The sequence below is a fragment of the Onychomys torridus genome, chromosome 11 (assembly GCF_903995425.1).
Source record: "Onychomys torridus chromosome 11, mOncTor1.1, whole genome shotgun sequence".
In the NCBI taxonomy this organism is placed as follows: domain Eukaryota; kingdom Metazoa; phylum Chordata; class Mammalia; order Rodentia; family Cricetidae; genus Onychomys; species Onychomys torridus.
The window spans coordinates 32,649,317-32,667,348 of record NC_050453.1 but is presented as its reverse complement, the minus strand read 5'-3'; the positions used below and the strand labels follow the sequence as shown (position 1 = coordinate 32,667,348).

Here is an 18,032-nt window from a genome sequence, read left to right as displayed (position 1 = left end):
ACAAGGCCAGCCTGGCAACTTAGTAAGACCTGACTCAAAATTTAAAAAAATTTAAAGGCTAGGTATCTGCTCAGTCAAAGAGTACTTGTACAGCAGATATGATGTCTTGGGTTGAATGAATTCTAGCAAGGTGGTAAGGTGTGTAGAGGGGCAGAGATCAATTCATGAATTTTATGCAGATGAAGTTCGTTCATTAAAAAAAGAACTTGTGAAGTTCAATTAGCAATGGTTAATGTAGAACTGCTAAGTTCTTTTCAATGGTCTCTCCATTTCTAAATGAAAATTTCTATTTTTTGATTTATTACTTCCTTTTCTAACTTAAAGGATCCATGAAGTATATTTTAAAGACCCATAAAATGATTAGGTACCTTCTGTCAAGTCTTCAGTTTTTGCTCCCAGAATATTAGCAGCAATATTCACCATATTTAGAATGGCATCTAAAACAAAATTCAATAAGAAAACAATACCAATATACCTAAACAGTCTTATTAAAATCTAAATATAGTTTTTTTAAAAGTCCATAAAGGTCTTTAAGCCTTTTTCTTTTGACTAGTTACCTTTGTATTTCCTATCAAAGTCCAATATAGGACACAGATTTTAGCCAGAGTAAATTGAAATTTTAATGTTTAGACAGAATTTTGAAAGCAATTTTTTTAAAATAAAATTTCCTCCTATCTTTTACTAAATACTGTCTTTAGCACATTACAAAATTCAATTATAATTTAACATATAGCCTGGACTGGGACATAGAGGAAATAAAATGATCAAAATTCATATTTCAATTTTTAAGGTTATATAATTTTTTTAAAAAATTAACTTATATAGACAAAGCAATTTTCTAAATAAGTAAAAATAAAATGGGAAGATTATTATTCAAAGAAAAGCAGAAATTTTCTATTATTAATTTTATACTATCATAACATATAATATCTATCAGTCACATACATTTGTAATACACATAATTACATTTCTTTGATGACTTTTAAAACTAATTAGGCAAAACAATGTTTTGTGGGTTATATACACCACCCAATATCTTTGATCGTGTGGATAAGGCAATTTTTTTTAAAGTTAAAGTCAAAATTAAAGTTAATAGGTAGAACAATTTGCAAAGTTGGTTGTTCTGATTTTTTTTTTTTGCCCCCCAGTGGGGATATTTAGCTAACAAAGGTGGTACAAACCTCCATTTCTACATAAAAGCATCTATGAATACATGAGAAGCACAAAAGAGCAAAATCCCACAAGAATCTGGTGATCAGAGTGGGGAGTCTTCTAATAATGTAACATAACTTCAAAGGAATTTCCCCAGTCTACCTTCAACTATCATTTGAAGTCAATGCTTCACTATCATTCATTTCTATTAAAGCATTGAGTGGGCAGAGTCTGTACTGTAAGCCTCCTAAGTTATTCCATCTTAGACCCCTCATAAAAGTCATTCAGAGAGTTTGTATTACACTTTCAGTGAAAACCAAAGATGTGAAAAGAAAAGATCTAAGGGAAGGCACATCAAAGAAGGCTGAAAACCAGCTCAGCATGGTGACACAGACCCATATATGTGTGTTGGGTGGGAAAAAGACTTATGACTATTTAAAGAGGACTCCAAGTAGAGTAATTTTGATATGCACATAAGTGTGATTTTATCTGAATATGAAACAAAAATATACTTTATTTGTAATCATCAGAATAATAAAAGCTGCCACTTTTGAATGTCTTGCTCTTAGATGCAACAAGCTGGTGAACAGCAGTACAGCCCTGGTCTTTTACTCAGGCTAAGATGATGCTTCAGTTGAGGTATGACAGGAACAGTAATCACCATTGCCTCACAATCCTCCACATCAGGAACGGGAAACCCCTGCTTTGAATAAATCTACTTTGAATGCCAATAATACCACACTATTGGACATGATCCTCTACCTACACTGCCACCCACCCAAAGTGCAGTCACAGCTGCCTGATTTACAAAAATCAAATTTTTGAATCTACAATTTATATTCTCTTATATTCAAAGTAATCTTGTATCTCAGATTTCCAATTTAAGTCATCATTAAAGAATTCAATGAACAAACATCTACATTAACCTGTACAAAGAACTTATATTTGTGTTATTTTGAACTTAATTTTACTAATAGTTTAACAATAAGAAGACACACAGTATTTTATATCCTAAAGACCTATTTGTCATCATTTTAGGGAACTGCTTGGTAACAAAAGCAAATTTTGGAAGATTTCTATTTTCTAGCTCACCTAACTAAAAGAAACAATGTCCTTATGTTCAAAGAACAATACTTTTCTCTCTCTCTTTTTTTGTCTTTTGAGACAAAACAACTTTGTGAACAGTCTATTCTAACTGTTCTACACTGCCAAATGTGGGCAGCTTTAGATCTTTTTAGAAGGACTAGAGCTGTAACATCAAGCACAATCTCAGACTGGATTAATTTTCCCTCATTTCTCTGAGTTGGCAAGTTACACATCCCACATAATTCCTTTAGAAATGAAACACTTGTAGGGACCAAACACCTCTACATTATTGTTGAGTCTCCAGTACTTCAATGGCATTTTGGCTACAGAAAACAAATTCCTGTCTAGGATGCAGAGATGGAGTTTTTGTCTATGCTTCAATATTCCAAAATAAACCAACCCAAACACTACCTTCTTCTATGTGCACACCATTCCCTTTGGATAATCATTTCTACTTTCTAAAACAGCAATACAAAATCCACTTACCAAGTAACCTGGTAGCTCAAACCACTGCATTTTACCACATCAAATTTCAAATATATTGACTTAAAAACTGCATTTTCTCCTAAACATGTATATGTTTAGCAGCTATGGAGATTTCAATAAAATGTAAAATATGTATCTAAGAGGAAAGATAAGCTAATAAGAATATCAAGGTAGAGGGCCATATGGTAAATTCACAAGACAAAGCACAAGTGAAACAGAGGATGCATTAGGGAGAATTCTTATTGATGTAAAGACTTAAGTGTCTTAGTTCAAGAATGTAAGCAAGAGTCACAAGAGCTGTCAGAATGGGTGTGCACACACGATGCTCTAAGATAGCCGTTTCTCCCTTTGTAATAGTAAAATTACACAGTATCAAGCATGTCTAGGAATAAACTGAGTATGTATTCTGGTGATGTATACTTCCTTTGAATACTAACTATAGGCTAAGCATCCCTATCCCAAAACTCTAAAGCCTAAAAGCCAAAATGCTCCAAAATACACTTTTTGAGCACTAATAATTCCTACTTCCAAAAGCAGGAAATTTAAAATACGACCTCATATGAGGGATCATAGTCAAAACTCAGGCATACTACAAATACTGTATAAAATTACAATCAAGCTATGTGCATAAACTACAAAACAAGAGAATTTCATGCTTAAACTTATATCTCAGCCTCAAGATATCTCATTATGCATATGCCAATATTTTGAAATCCAAACTGTGAAATTAAAGTTACAACATTCTGTTTTATAGACTATATACACAATTTTAAAAAAGGGAAAAGTTTGTATATGTTAGTACACATCTCTAATCTCAATACTTTGGAAGTAGAGGCAGGAGGATGACAAGTTTGAAGAAACCTGGGCTACATAGATTTTGTTTCAAAAATCTAAAGAGTGGGAAGATACTTAGCACAGTTATAGAGTGCTGGCCTAGCATGGGCAAAGCCTTGGGGCTGCTTTCCAGGACCAAAATGCTGGGTTCCAAATAAGCCCAATTTCAAGCTCATTTAGAACTGCCAAGCTTGGATAGTCTATTGTTAGACATGGGTTCTTTGGACTAATTCTACACACGTATGCACTCCTTGCACTATATGTTATCCTATCTTAGAGGATGTAACTAAGTCAGGTACATTTCAAAAAGCTATTTTCCATACTACAGAGCAAGTAACATCTCCCTCTCCCTATCATTTCACTATGCAAATTCTTTAAATACCCAGAACACACAAAGGTAAATGAATTGCATTTCAAGACTGATAAAAGAAAAAAAATAAATAAAAGTTTTAGCAAGAATCACATTTCTCAAAGAAAGAAAAAGCTGAATATAAAAGATGGTCAGAGAAAAGACTACAAGTAGGGAAATGTCCTACACTGGCATATAACTATGTTTTAATGACATCTGTGAACTAATCCCCATAGGAATAAAAAATAAATAAAACCCAGAATATTAACAGGGTTTTCTCTTAGCTAAAACTATGGTAAGAAACTAATTACCTCCTTTCTGGTAACCATCAGAACCTAAAGATCTTTTAGTCTGGTTCTAACTCCATGTATAAAAAGAAAAGAAACAAATGCTTCCTCAGAACTAGTTCATTATTAAGAATAATGACTACTACATAAAACAAACATATACTGAAGAAAATGATACTAAAATTCAGATATATAACATACCATGTTGTTTTTCACCCCTAAAATAATGCTGTGTCACAGCACTATTTTTATATCAGCAATAAAATAACAATGGATTCTAAGTGAGAATAGTTGTTCAAACCTAAAAAGTCAAAAATTATCAACAGAGACTAGGGTTTTAGCTGAGGGCTACAATGCTTGCCTCGCATATGAAAGAAAATAAAATCAACAAATATAATGAGGTATAATGAACTAATATGTAATGAACCTTACATAAATGGGTTCTCCTCTCACAAGTATTTTTAATATTTTTATTAAACATTAATAAATTCCTAAGAGACTGCTAAAGTTTATAATCCTCCATGGAGAAGAGAGTAGACAAAAGGAGAAAAGGGAAGCTGAAAAGATGGAGAAGTGACTCAGCTCCATACACACAGCATATAAACTGTCTATCAAAGTACACATACACTGATACGACCTCTAGTTATTCAGTTATTAGTCTCTAAATAAGTAGAAAACGCTTAGTTAAGTTTTGTATTAACCACAAAAATCATATTCCAGTTGGGTAGGATTTTTCTATAAGTATCTTTAGCTAGCCTATCCCTAGGTTCACACTAGTTTAGAAGAAGAACAAACTAAACCATCAAGTAGGTATCATATTCATTTCTTCAGTTGAAAACACCATATTGTATGATTACTATTATTGGCACATATTGGAAATAGCTTTTATATTTACAGTTGAACAAACTAGGCATATGCATAGATTACCAAGCCTATACTCACAAAAAATTTACCGGTGTGCTGCTTTCTAAATAATTTCCCCCCAAGAAATTTATAGCTCTTTCTTCACTACAAAGAGATTGACCCCCTCAAATATGATTATATCTGATGCTTACATTTCCTCCTTTTCACCTACCATATTTTATACCCATGAAAATTCCTTTCAAAAGCTAATGCAGGTCAATATTGGGAGCATACTGGGAGTATAAGCATCTTAAACTATACAGCAACAAATAGCCTGTCAGGAGGAGAGCAAGAGACTGAGACTTAAATAATATAAATAGGAAACCCCCAAGTACTCACTTGTAGCAGAACCAAGAAGATTTTTTGAGGATTTATCCTCCACAGTATTATAATCCAGAGGATAATCTGTTTTAAGAGAGGATTAAAAATAATTTTGATGAGAACTAGTTCTAATAACAGCATTTAAAAATTCCTGAATTTTGTCAGTCAACTGAAATACAAAACACCATAAAGTAAGTATCAATTATAAACCTAAAACATGTTCACATAAAGAGGTTCCAAAGAGCCTTAAACAGGTGTAAATCAAGGAAAATATATGTAATGCTGACCAAAAGTATTAAACACAACATATTTTTCCAACCTTTGTATTTTTGTAGGAAAATGTCAAAAGAAAATCAAACAAGGGGTTGGAGATTTAGCTCAGTGGTAGAGCGCTTGCCTAGCAAGCGCAAGGCCCTGGGTTTGATCCTCAGCTCCAAAAAAAGAAAAAAAATGAAAATCAAACAAAGTAGTCAGGGGATTAAAACCTTCCCCTTCTGACTCAAAAGAGCACCAGAAAGACTTGGATCTTAATGGGATTGTTCCAAGGCTCATGGCAAAGCAAAGGAATCAATATTTACACCTGCTGTTTCAGTATCTTATAAGCTGAACAGATTCTTAGGCTCAGATTTGGGATATGCTCATAATTGACAGTGCTGGTGTAACGAAAAAGAGTTCCAGTTACAAAGAACTCACTGATGGGTTTGGAATGTAAGTTACAAAGCATTCACATTAGAAGATGCATTTTAAGACAAATTTAGCTACTAGAGCTAAAAACAATGAAATAAACTAAAGTGACCACAATTGTTGATTTACATAATCCATGACTCACCCATTACTATTGGATTACCAAGCCAGGCGGTGGTGGCACACGCCTGTAGTCCCAGCACTCAGGAGGCAGAGCCAGGCGGATCTATGTGAGTTCGAGGCCAGTCTGGTCTCCAAAGCGAGTTCCAGGAAAGGCACAAAGCTACACAGAGAAACCCTATCTCGAAAAACAAAACTATATATATAAATAATCACCTACTTAAAATCACTTACCATAGTCCTCATCAAATAGTTCTTGACGTTCTGACTGATACTGGGAGTCAGCAATTTCCTCATATTCTTCCACCATGCTAGTACCGAAAACCCTAATAACAATTTCATTACAGGTTTTCATTAAAATAGAAGTTACTAAGGCTCATCGCTACACAATACATGAGCAAAAATGTCACAAACATTAATTCTGGTAATACTTTACGGGGCACTAGCTTTTGCACATCAAAATAATATAATTCTCATATTTATTTATCCACTACTTCATTAATATAAAAGTAACAAAAGCATTTAGAAATATAATGACCAAAATTTCCTATCAATTTGTGCTTCTTTTTTGTGTGTGTGTGGAGCTGAGGATCGAACCCAGGGCCTTGTGCTTATTAGGCAAGTACTCTACCACTGAGCTAAATCCCCAACCCCAACTCCCAATTTGTGCTTCTATGTACTATCAACACATTAAAATAGAAAGTAAGGTAACAGAAATATTTAAAAATAAGGTTTATTTGTCAGACTATCTTGGCATTTTTGCAAAATATATTCAAATGGAGGCTCAATACCTTATATTTCTATAATATTAATTTCACATAAGAGAAAGTTATCTCTTTATCTTAAAATATGTAAGTTTTTTTATATCCCTTGTAAAAACAGGAAATATTTTGTTTTGTATTACCTTATTAGGCTTAAAGGACAAAAGTGCTCTGATCCAAAATGTGACACTAATTCCACCTGAAAAACAGAAGTACATGAACTTGGAAGCCAGCAGGTCATCCATTAGGTTAACAGTATACTCAGTCTTCTCACTATAGCATTTCTAAAAATAAAATCATTTCCCCCAAATCAATACTTGTAAAGTCTCAGGAATTTTTTAGCAATGCATTAATATGCCATGCTCTGTTATTCAATATTGCAAAAGAGAAGGTTGCTAACCTTTATGTACTTGATGAACATCTGAAGCAAGAGAAAGGAAAAGAAAAAGGAATCAGTTCCAAAGTCTAGGTAACATGCCATAAGTAACCTAAGTATCTGCTCCCATATTATATGAAGTGTAGAAGGCAACGCATTGTAATAGGTAACATTGTAGTACTCTTAATTCTTTGCAGAAATAAAAGCCATAATTTCCATTTTTTTAACCATTACTGAAAAGTACAATTTGAATACATGTAATAGATTAGCTTGAAGCTGATACAGTGAAAAAAAAAATCTTTAAATCCATTGCTACTGTTTTGTTAGATTAAAAAAGGATTCTAAAACCAAAGGTTTCTAGAAACAATCATGTCTTATGTTAAATATTACAGCCATGTAAAATGTATGTATCTATAGTTTAATGTATACATTAATAAACAAATTATGGGCTGGAGAGATGGCTCAGTGGTTAAGAGCACCGACTGTTCTTCCAGAGGTCCTGAGTTCAATTCCCAGCAACCACATGGTGGCTCACAACCACTTGTAATAAGATCTGGTGACCTCTTCTGGCCTGCAGGGACACATGCAGGCAGAACACTGTACACATAATAAACAAACAAACAAACAAATAAATAAATCTTAAAAAAATAAACAATTTATTATGAAATGTTTCTGGTAGTTAGTTATCCAATGTGTTTCAGGGAAAGTATAAATTTTTCATATACAACTAATGCAAGTGAAAGATGTTTCATTTACAAAATGCAAGTTTTAAAAAGTAACTTGTATATTTGTATTAGTTGCTTCAGAGGAACAGAAACCCAGGTAAGAATTTGTGTGTATATATAGCATTCATCACTGTAAGAATCACAAGCAAATGGTTTTTGGACTTGTCTTTACTAAGAGGGTTTTTCAAAAAAAAAAAAAAAGAAAGAAAAAAAATTCATAAACCTCTATTTATAGTTTTTCTCCATAAAAGTAGGAGTTTTACATGGCAATTTTTATGCTGAAAATTTTCAATATAGAACCCAGTACTTTCATACTGAAATTAGGAATACTACAAGTTTACCCATTTGAAGAAATCAATTTAAGTCATGCTTTAAATAGAGAGAGTAAAATCCCAGAAGACAAAATCAAGTAGCTACAAGTTCTTACAATTTAAAGAAGAACAGAAGTTAGAAATTCTGCAATTCCAAAGGGCCTTATTATTAACATCATGGTACTTTAAGATGTGTCTATAGGGTTGGGGATTTAGCTCAGTGGTAGAGTGCTTGCCTAGCAAGCGCAAGGCCCTGGGTTTGATCCTCAGCTCCACCAAAAAAAACAAAACAAAACAAAAAAAAAAAGTGTCTATTACTTTCTATTAAAGAAAAAAGGGGTTGAGAAAGAGAAGCACAGAAACTTCCACATACTATTTAAATTCAACTCAGGAACGTCAGTTGGTAAAGGAAGCAATGGGAATATTTATGTGTCTAAATTTTTATCTGAAATTGCTAAATGGGCATAGAATATTTCACTTGAATATAAAAAAGGGGCACCATAAATAAATTGACAGGGCTGGAGAGATGGCTTAGAGGTCGAGTTCAATTCCCAGCAACCACATGGTGGCTCACAACCATCTGTAATGAGATCTGCTGCCCTCTTCTGGCCTGCTGTCATACAGGCTATAATACATAATAAATAAATCTTTAAAAAATAAATAAGTAAATAAATAAATTGACATCAGAATTGAATCAATCATCTAGGAATTAGATTTTTAAAAATTAAAAACAAATCAGACCTACTTAAAAGATTCCACTGGAAGCAATGTTTTAAGTTTCAAAACAGAATACAATATCAGGTAAATGACAATTTACAGACTCTAAAGCATGCTGGGCATGGTGCTGCACTGCTGTACTTTCAAGACACCTGGTCAGTTAGGCCAGAGTGAGCTACATGAACTCTGTCTCAAAACAAAAACAAAACTCAAAAACAAGACTTATAATTTGGCATTTTATTGCAGCCAGAAATAAATTGCTAGGTCGTGATTACCAATAATACAAAAATGCCAGAATGACAGTTGTCTCATAAAATTTATAGCCTAGTAAGAAGTATTTAATTAAATAGTATTATGCTATAAATTTCCTCTTAGCTTCTCTGATTTCTAAATGAGCAGGGTGAATAACTAGAATATTTTCATTATAGGACATAATTCTATATGCATAAAAGATTACCTTCACATATTTTGCATACATCTGTTCATCCAGAGGAAAACTCTGGACATTTCGCTCATCTCTACCATGGAAAGTACCCAGCTTAATCCATTTATTTGTGGGATATCTAGAAAACATAAAAAATAAATATATCATGTACTTTTTCTTCTCATGTTAAGCACACTGAATTTAAATAAAAGTTACTTTTTTAAAACCTGACATGTTCCACTTCACTAGGAAGGATTACTTGAAAAACTGCTTTAACACACAAGACAAGTGAAGACAAAAGTAGGGCAAAGCAGCCAAGAGGCTCTCACGGAGAAAGAAGAAGACGTCCTCACACAAGCAGTGATGGTGTGAATGTGGTGAAGAAAGGCATGAATACGGTACTCACAGAAAGTAGGCTAGAAAAGACTATTTTACTTTATTTAAACAGATACCCTACACAGCTAATTCCTTTAAAAGGAAGTCTACTATTCAAACTCTAAACCTGTTATTGTTTATAACATTTAAAGAGCTCAAAATACTGAGTTCCCTCTTCTCATCTTTAAAAAATATGCATACTTTAATTTTCAGAGTTAGGTATGGCTGCCTAACACATACAATGTTAGGAGGAGTGATCTGAAAAAAAAAAGGTTAATATCAAAATAGTAGATGGAATTCTCAAGAAATATTAAGAATTGCTTTCAAAAGCTGTACAGATACAATGATGACTTGAAGAAGAGGAAGAAAGACCACTGGAACTCTGATAACCAATGAAAACAGCATAGTGAAGTTACAATATCCCCTAGGGCAATCACTGGCACACTAACGTACTTATGGAGCAAATAAACCCCTCCACTGTCGGGAATAAAATTAAATTCTAATTAAAACTGCTATGCTTAAAAGAGAAAATATTCTCAGGATGTAAGAAATAAAAAGATGCATATTTTAGTGGTATAAAAAATATACAGGAAAGGCTGAAAAGAATATATTAAAATCTAAGAACAATAAGTTTTGATTACCAAGAACAGAATATAGTTCTTTTTCTAATTTCTTAGATTTTCATTTCTTCCATAATCATGCAAGTAAAAACATTTTTTAAAACACTTCACCAAAAATAAACATTGTGATATAAAATGAAGCATGCTTTTAATAAGTCTTAAAGAACTGCTTGGAAGCAATAAGCATTAATGATTAAAAGTCACATAGTTCTAGATTGGAATCTTGCTTCTCCCAAATAACCAATCATGTGACTTAAGCAAGTTAACCCCTATCTGTGTCTTTAGCTTATAAGGGAGTAACATAACATAGTTATATATTTCAAGAGCTAAGATGAATGATTAACAAGAGCCCACAATTAAAATATTACTACAAACTGATATTAAAATAAAAACTAAAATGATAGAAGACAACAGACTGGCGTATGTGGTTAATTTTTATTCTGAAATTCTACCATGGACTCTATAAAAAATAGTTTAAGAATTTACCTGTCACTGATAGAAACCAGAAAGTCTTTGGGAGTAGAAGAAAATAATTCATAATTTGCAATATCAAACTGCTTCACTTGAATTGGCTCACAAAGTTCAATAACAAACCTTTTAAAAGAAAAGATAATTATTTACATAAACCAATCAAAGCGGTCCATATTAAACATCTGTATAAACTAGACATCCACAAGTTACTACAATGTAACAAAGGAGTAGTGTTTGTAACCCAACTTATACATTGATAAAAATGCCTTGATCAAGACAAGCATTATCTAGTAAGAGGAAAGGAACGTTGGTATTTGTGCCTATGATATTCTTAAAATTAACCTTTCTTTTAATGAAATGACTTTACTAAAAAAATTCTGTGATGTTACAAACTGGCAAGAATAATTTGATATAGAGTTAGTATGAAAGTCTTTGATTCAGCGATATACTCTTACAAATTATCTGAAGGCAACACCTCTCCAAATGTCCATCCTTGTATTAACATTTTGCAAAGGTTATTGAAAAAAGGTAAAAATGTCTGTCTTAATATTAAGCCAAAAAGATTAAAAAAATTATGGTCTTCCCAGACAAGGAAGCAACTAATGTCCATTAAGATTAAAGCCAATGGTTCAATTCCTACCATTTAAAAGACATTTCCTGCTACCAAAAAAAAAAAAAAAAAAAAAGGAATGTGAGAGGCCTACTGAGATGTTAAGATGTCACATTACAGCTGGGCGGTGGTGGCACACGCCTGTAATCCCCAACACTAAGGAGGCAGAGGCAGGTGGATCTGTGAGTTCCAGGACAGCCTGGTCTACAAAGTGGGTTCCAGGACAGCCTCCAAAGCTACAGAGAAATCCTGTCTCGAAAAACCAAAAAAAAAAAAAAAAAAAAAAAGATGTCACATTACAACTACTTAGAAAAAAAATAAGGTAATGAGTATGTTTCCAAAGACACAAAAATAGAACTGTATATAATATTTGCAGAAAAAAAAATTTAAAAAAAAAAAGACATTCATGGCTAGCATTCCAATCTGTTCTAATCAATTTTTTCACCAAATACAATTTCATTTTTTAATTATACTCATTCATTCAGCATGCATATGTGTTTGGGTACACGAATGCCATGGTGTATGTATGTGGCAGTTAAGAGGGCAACCTGCACGAGAGTTAGGTCCCCCCTTTCATCACGTTGGCTGTTGACTGAACTCAGGTCACCATGCTTGGCAACAAGTACTTTACGCACTGATATTGCCGGCCCCAAAGAAAATCAAATACATTAAATTAACAGTGCTTAATCTCAGAGAAAAATAGAACCAAGGTTTCAGGAGATGGTAAAAACCAATCAGGCTTCAGAGAGAAAGGTTACAAACTAATAGTTGCATAGCTACTAAACAGTGAAGTTAAAATCAGAATATTTATCTGGTGCTAAAGCCTGATTATTTTCTAAACTACCCTATAAAATCCTTCAAGACTCTTTATTTGTGATGAAGAAAAGAAACCCAAAATACAGTATAGAGAAAAAAACTAAAAGCTAATTTCTCCCTTCTCATTTTTTCACACAGAATTTTCCCCATTTTGAAGATTAAAAACTATATTAGTATATGCTCACTGATATAATGATATATATATATATATATATATATATATATATATATATATATAAAGATATTACTTTAGGTAAATGCATCATCAAGTCAATTCACTTGGAAAACATAATCCTAATAACTGTATATCCCCAATAAAAAGTCTCATATTATATAAAATACTAGTAAGCTGGTGACTATACATTATCAGTTCTTTTGTTAGTCTTTCACTATACCTATACCTGTAGTATCTCTCGTGTTTTCTCAGAGAACAATATATAAATTAAAAAGAATGCTGCATAAAACTATGCTAACAAATCCAATTTCAATATATTCTATTAAGCATCCATATTCAGGATTTTTTTTTTTTTGAGACAAGGTTTCTCTGGTAATAGCTCTCAAGTCTAAAGAATACATAAAATTCATGATTTAGGAAAATTCATGAAAGAGGAAAAGATAGAAGAAGGAATAAATGATGACAAAACAGATTTTTATGAAGATAAAGGTGGAAGCATAAACATTAGATACTATTTTTAAAAGAAAAGCTCTCTAAGCAAAAAAGAAAATACTATAAAAATTTTATTATTAAACTTTGAAAATATGAAGGTAAATTTATTTCTACAATATGTAATTTTTGAGGTTTAAATCTCCAGCTCCCACAGTGTAAGATCTTGTTACATACAGGCTAAGCTTTTGAAAAGACACTGGATATAAGGGCTCTTAACTTCATTGATAGGTTTATCCACTGATGAATGTAGAGCTGAATGAACTAGCAGAACACAGGGTGTACCTGAACAAAGTAGGGGTTGTGTTTTACGAGGATGTATCTTTTCCCCCAGACTTTTCACCTGTCTCTGACTCTTGTCCATCATGAGGTGAACGGCCTTATCTAGCAGACTGACTAGTTGCCACAATAATTTGCCAGGCCTCAGGCTCAAAATCCTTGATCCTTGGACTGAAAGTGAAGTCCTTCCTCCTTCCTCCTTCAGCTGCCTTTTTAGGCATTTTATATTATAGATGAAAAACTGACTTCCACAAAAGCTAACTCAAGAAGAAGCAGAAAATCTAGTCACTTAAAAAAAAGTTTAAAATATTTACAAATATAACTAGACTGAATATAGTATATTCCTATGATCCCTGTGCATAAAAGGAAAAGGCAAAAAGATTTTTTAATATGAAACCAGACTGGGCTACAAAATAAATTCAGAGCTAGTTTAGGTTACCAAGTGAGGCCCTATCAATAAATCGGTTTGTCAGTTGGTATTCACATAATACAGGACACTAATACACAAGCAGCTAACAATACTACTTCTTACCCTGGGAAAATGATTACAAATAACCCAAATATCCACTTAAAGAGGACTCATTAAATCTCAGTATAACTATGTAAATGAATATTAGTAATCAGAAAGAATGAAAAAGTTCTCTAAAAATAAAAAGAGAAGGCCCAAATACTTCTAAGCTATAAATATGATGTATAATATACTAATTACATGAAAAGAGATAAATGTATTTGCATAGTGTCACTGAAATGTAGGTTTAACTTTAACAGTGAATGAAAAATGAAAGAGCTAGAATATTTTTCTTCTTAAAGAAATTTAAACCATGTGAATTTAATCATTATCATAAACAGTAAACATTTCATTTAAAATTAATAGCTTCCACAAGGGGGATAAGCAGATGAGCCAAACTTTAAAAATTTAATAGTGCATGGGACCTGAGAGATAGCTCAGCAGTTAGGAAATATTGTAATAAGCCAGATAATGGTGGTGCACACCTTTAATCCCAGCACTAGGGAGGCAGAGGCAGGCGGATCTCTTGAGTTTGAGGCCAACCTGGTCTACAGAGCAAATTCCAGGATAGCTAGGGTTATGAAACCCTGTATCAAAAAACAAAAATAAAATTGTAATAAGTGTATTATTTCCCCTGTATATCTGCTCCCATGTCTATAGTATTCATTAATCAAAGAATTAAAAAGCAGTGAAGCCAAAATAATAGAGCATTTCTTAGATGGTTTTCTCTTCTACATACCTAATTACTATGAGCTGCCAATTTTACCTGTTTAAATGTCTTTCAGATAAATTCTTCTCTTCTATACTCAAATTGCCAATTATACAGCTCAAGGCCATGACATCAGACCAAGGCTATGACAATAGTCTTCCATCTCATTTCTCTACTTCAACTGCATTTTCTTTTAGGCATTCTTTGAGGACAAGCTTTCTTGAAATGTTAATGAGATAATGTCACTTCTTTAAAATAAGTATTAACCTACCTGTTCTTTAAAAAACAAAAAACTTACAAACTGTTAAATTGGAGAATGCTCAGCAGGGAAGTGCTTGCCAGGCAAGTTTGAGGACCACTGTTTAGATCCTTAGCACTCAAGTAGAAGCTAAGTGTGACAGCTGCCAGTAATCCCAGAAAATCTGAGGACTATTTAGCTATTTAGACTAATAGAATCAGCAAACTCTGCCTCAATATATAAACTGTAGAATGGTCAAAGAAAACACTAGGCCTCCATCCACACAGCAAACATGTATGCCCACACACAAGCAAACTGCACTGGTGCAGACACATGCACATTGTCAAACTGAGTACATCCAGCACCAAATGGTCTGACTATAGTTAGACTAATGCTCTGGCCTCATCATCTCACTATTCTAATTTTACCTTTATTTTTGTAACTACTAAACTGCTTAAATACAGTCATCGAGAATAAATATATTCCTTTTAGAGTACTCTGCCTCTACCATTTCCCATGTGTCCTTCAAGATTCAGCCTAGGAATTACCACTTCTAAGACTTTCTCCTTTAGTTGTCTCTTTCTAGAAAATTTCTCCAACGGTACTTTTGATCAGGCCTGTCACTGTTAGCATTTTTGTTCTCAATTCGAAAGTAATAGCAATACTAATCAATCATATATGCTTATTAAATTATGCAAATATATGAATCTTAATTCAGTAAAGATGCACACATATAAAATATACTTTGTATAATTTTACATTACTTACCAAATTTTAGTGCTGCAAGGATTCAACATATAAAGGTCCATATTTTCTATAAGAATAGCAGATGTGCTCTATTTTGAGACAAAGAAAATATATTAAAGAAAAACAGTTTAAAATATTTCAATTCTAAAATTTTTCTGAGATTTCTGTATTTTAGACTTTTAAAATAAGCTTAAGATGGAATACTTAAGGGGAAAAAAAAATAAACTAACTGATTAAAATTTTCCATTAAGGCTATAGCATTAAATTGTCCTTTTGAAACTTACAATGCCTGTTATTACAAAGGAAAAATAACTTTTTATGAGCTATTTTAAAAGTTACATTGTGTTATTAAATGATATTTTTAAAGGTACAATATTACCAACCAATATAACTAAAAAATTGACACTATAAAGTATTTAAAAGCATAATCTGGTATTAATTAGTAAAGTTGAAAAATAACGCATATGAAAAGATAGTTAACATCGTAACAATGTCTGTTTTTAATAAAGTCACTAGTTTCTTATATTTTCTTTGAAAAGAACTTATATACTTTAAGTACCTTGGCTTCTGGATTAGCTGCCAAAATTTTGGCACCACATTCTACTGAGGCATAATTATTTCTATTTTTCTGGACCTTTTTGGTGGCATGTGGACCTCCATTAGAAGATGGATGCAATGATTGACCTGTAGATAAACCTCATGATAAATATATATATGATGATTATGATTGAAAATATCCCCCAGAAACACAATGATCTCAAAAGTAACAAGCTACTTTCCAGAAAGGAACAGGTTTTAACTATTACAAATCTAGCTTTAAAATACATGAGAAATCTCAAGCCAGGCATGGTGGCACAGGCTTCTAATTCCAGTCATGCAATTGCGATGAATTTGAAGCCAGCTTCTACTTAGCTCAGAGCTGACCAAGGTCACATAGAGACCTTATCTCAAAACTAACAAACTACGCCAAGGGCCGGTGGTGGCACACGCCTTTAATCCCACCACTCAGGAGTTGAGGCCACCTGGTCTACAAGAAACAAGTTCCAGAAAAGGTACAAAGCTACACAGAGAAACCCTGTCTCGGAAAAAACAAAAAACAAAAAACAAAAACAAAAAAAAAAAACTAGAAATTCAAAGTGCTTTAAAGTGCTTTAACATATTTGGAATAAACTACAAAAATTCACATTACATAAGATATGTCTAAGAACATAAGATGAAATTTTTTCCTTGAGAATAAAGCCTTTTTTTTTTTTTTTTTTATTCTTTCTACTTCTAACTCCAACATCAAAATTCTAAACTCTAAATTAGTATACAAAAAGTTTAAAACTTGGGTTGGAGATTTAGCTCAGTGGTAGAGTGCTTGCCTAGCAAGTGAAAGTCCCTGGGTTCGATCCTCAGCTCCAAAAAAAAAAAAAAAAAAAAAAACTTTCTGACTAAACATTCCATGTCCAAGTTTTTTTCCCCATAAATTGGGAGTGATAAATTACTCTTTCTTATTTTACTATCAGTGGATAATCTCTAAAAGTGGAATTCAATTAGGATTAAAACTGTAAACTACCAGTAAATGGCAGGTAATCAGCAACAATGTGTTAGAAATTTTATTTTATTATTTAAAGAGAAAAAGCATATTTAAACCACTCCCTCAATAACTGAAAAATTAGAAAGACAATGTTAGTAGACTCCCAGTGCTTCCTTACTTTTTTCTTTCTCTACTTCCATAACTTTCTTCTTCCACTCATCAAATGTTGGTATATCTTCTGGATCTTTGGGACCTGTGACAGGTGCAGGGTCAGTTTCTCCTGGCTTTGTATATTCAGAGCTCTGAAAGAAATGCCAAAAAACCCCAAGAAACTTCAATCTTTAAAAAAGATTAATAAATAATGAAGGTAAGCACAAATGTTTCTGTAACATTAAATATTTAAAGGTTTTTTTTTTGTTTTAAAATAAACATTTATTTATTATGTACACAGTGTTCTGTTTGCAGGCCAGAAGAGGTCATCAGATCTCATAGATGGTTTTGAGTCACCATGTGATTGCTGGGAATTGAACTCAGGACCTCTGGAAGAGCAGTCAGTACTCTTAACCTCTGAGCCATCTCCCCAGCCTCCCAATAAAGTTTAATTTTATAATGAATACTATTTTAAGATGAAATATTAATTTACTTAAAAGTTCAAGTTCATATAAAAGAACAAACTTCAAGCACTAAAGAATATATTCCTTCACATGTTAGTGATATAAGTACTATTTTAAAAATAAAACAAACAGAATGCTGTATCGTAAGCAAATTCTTTACTCATTCAAAAAGAAATCTATCTATCTATCTATCATCTATCTATCTATCTATCTATCTATACATGTATATAGTACTTGCAGTACAACCACCTTAAAATAAATCTAAGATGTACACATCCACTTATCAAAGGAGTAATTTTAAATGTAGTACAGTTTTTACAAAATCA

The 18,032-nt window shown here is 32.7% G+C and overlaps 1 protein-coding gene across 7 annotated transcripts in view; it reads right to left on the bottom strand.

The window, feature by feature from the left end:
* Suco (SUN domain containing ossification factor) overlaps positions 1-18,032 on the bottom strand; it is a 62,191-nt gene that overhangs the window by 20,976 nt on the left and 23,183 nt on the right. For 3 of the 7 annotated variants that reach the window (XR_004946192.1, XM_036202249.1, XM_036202244.1), the window contains exons 7-16: positions 17,271-17,394; positions 16,133-16,269; positions 15,595-15,662; positions 11,018-11,125; positions 9,570-9,675; positions 7,384-7,404; positions 7,127-7,182; positions 6,457-6,548; positions 5,437-5,502; positions 369-437 (exon numbers count right to left, since the gene is read on the bottom strand). Coding sequence is in view for 6 of the 7 variants with exons in the window: in XM_036202249.1 (XP_036058142.1) it covers positions 369-437; positions 5,437-5,502; positions 6,457-6,548; positions 7,127-7,182; positions 7,384-7,404; positions 9,570-9,675; positions 11,018-11,125; positions 15,595-15,662; positions 16,133-16,269; positions 17,271-17,394 (847 nt within the window). In the remaining variant the exon portion in view is untranslated. The remainder of the gene's footprint in view (positions 1-368; positions 438-5,436; positions 5,503-6,456; positions 6,549-7,126; positions 7,183-7,383; positions 7,405-9,569; positions 9,676-11,017; positions 11,126-15,594; positions 15,663-16,132; positions 16,270-17,270; positions 17,395-18,032) is intronic. The other 4 variants (XM_036202245.1, XM_036202247.1, XM_036202250.1 and 1 more) reach the window with 3 other exon arrangements.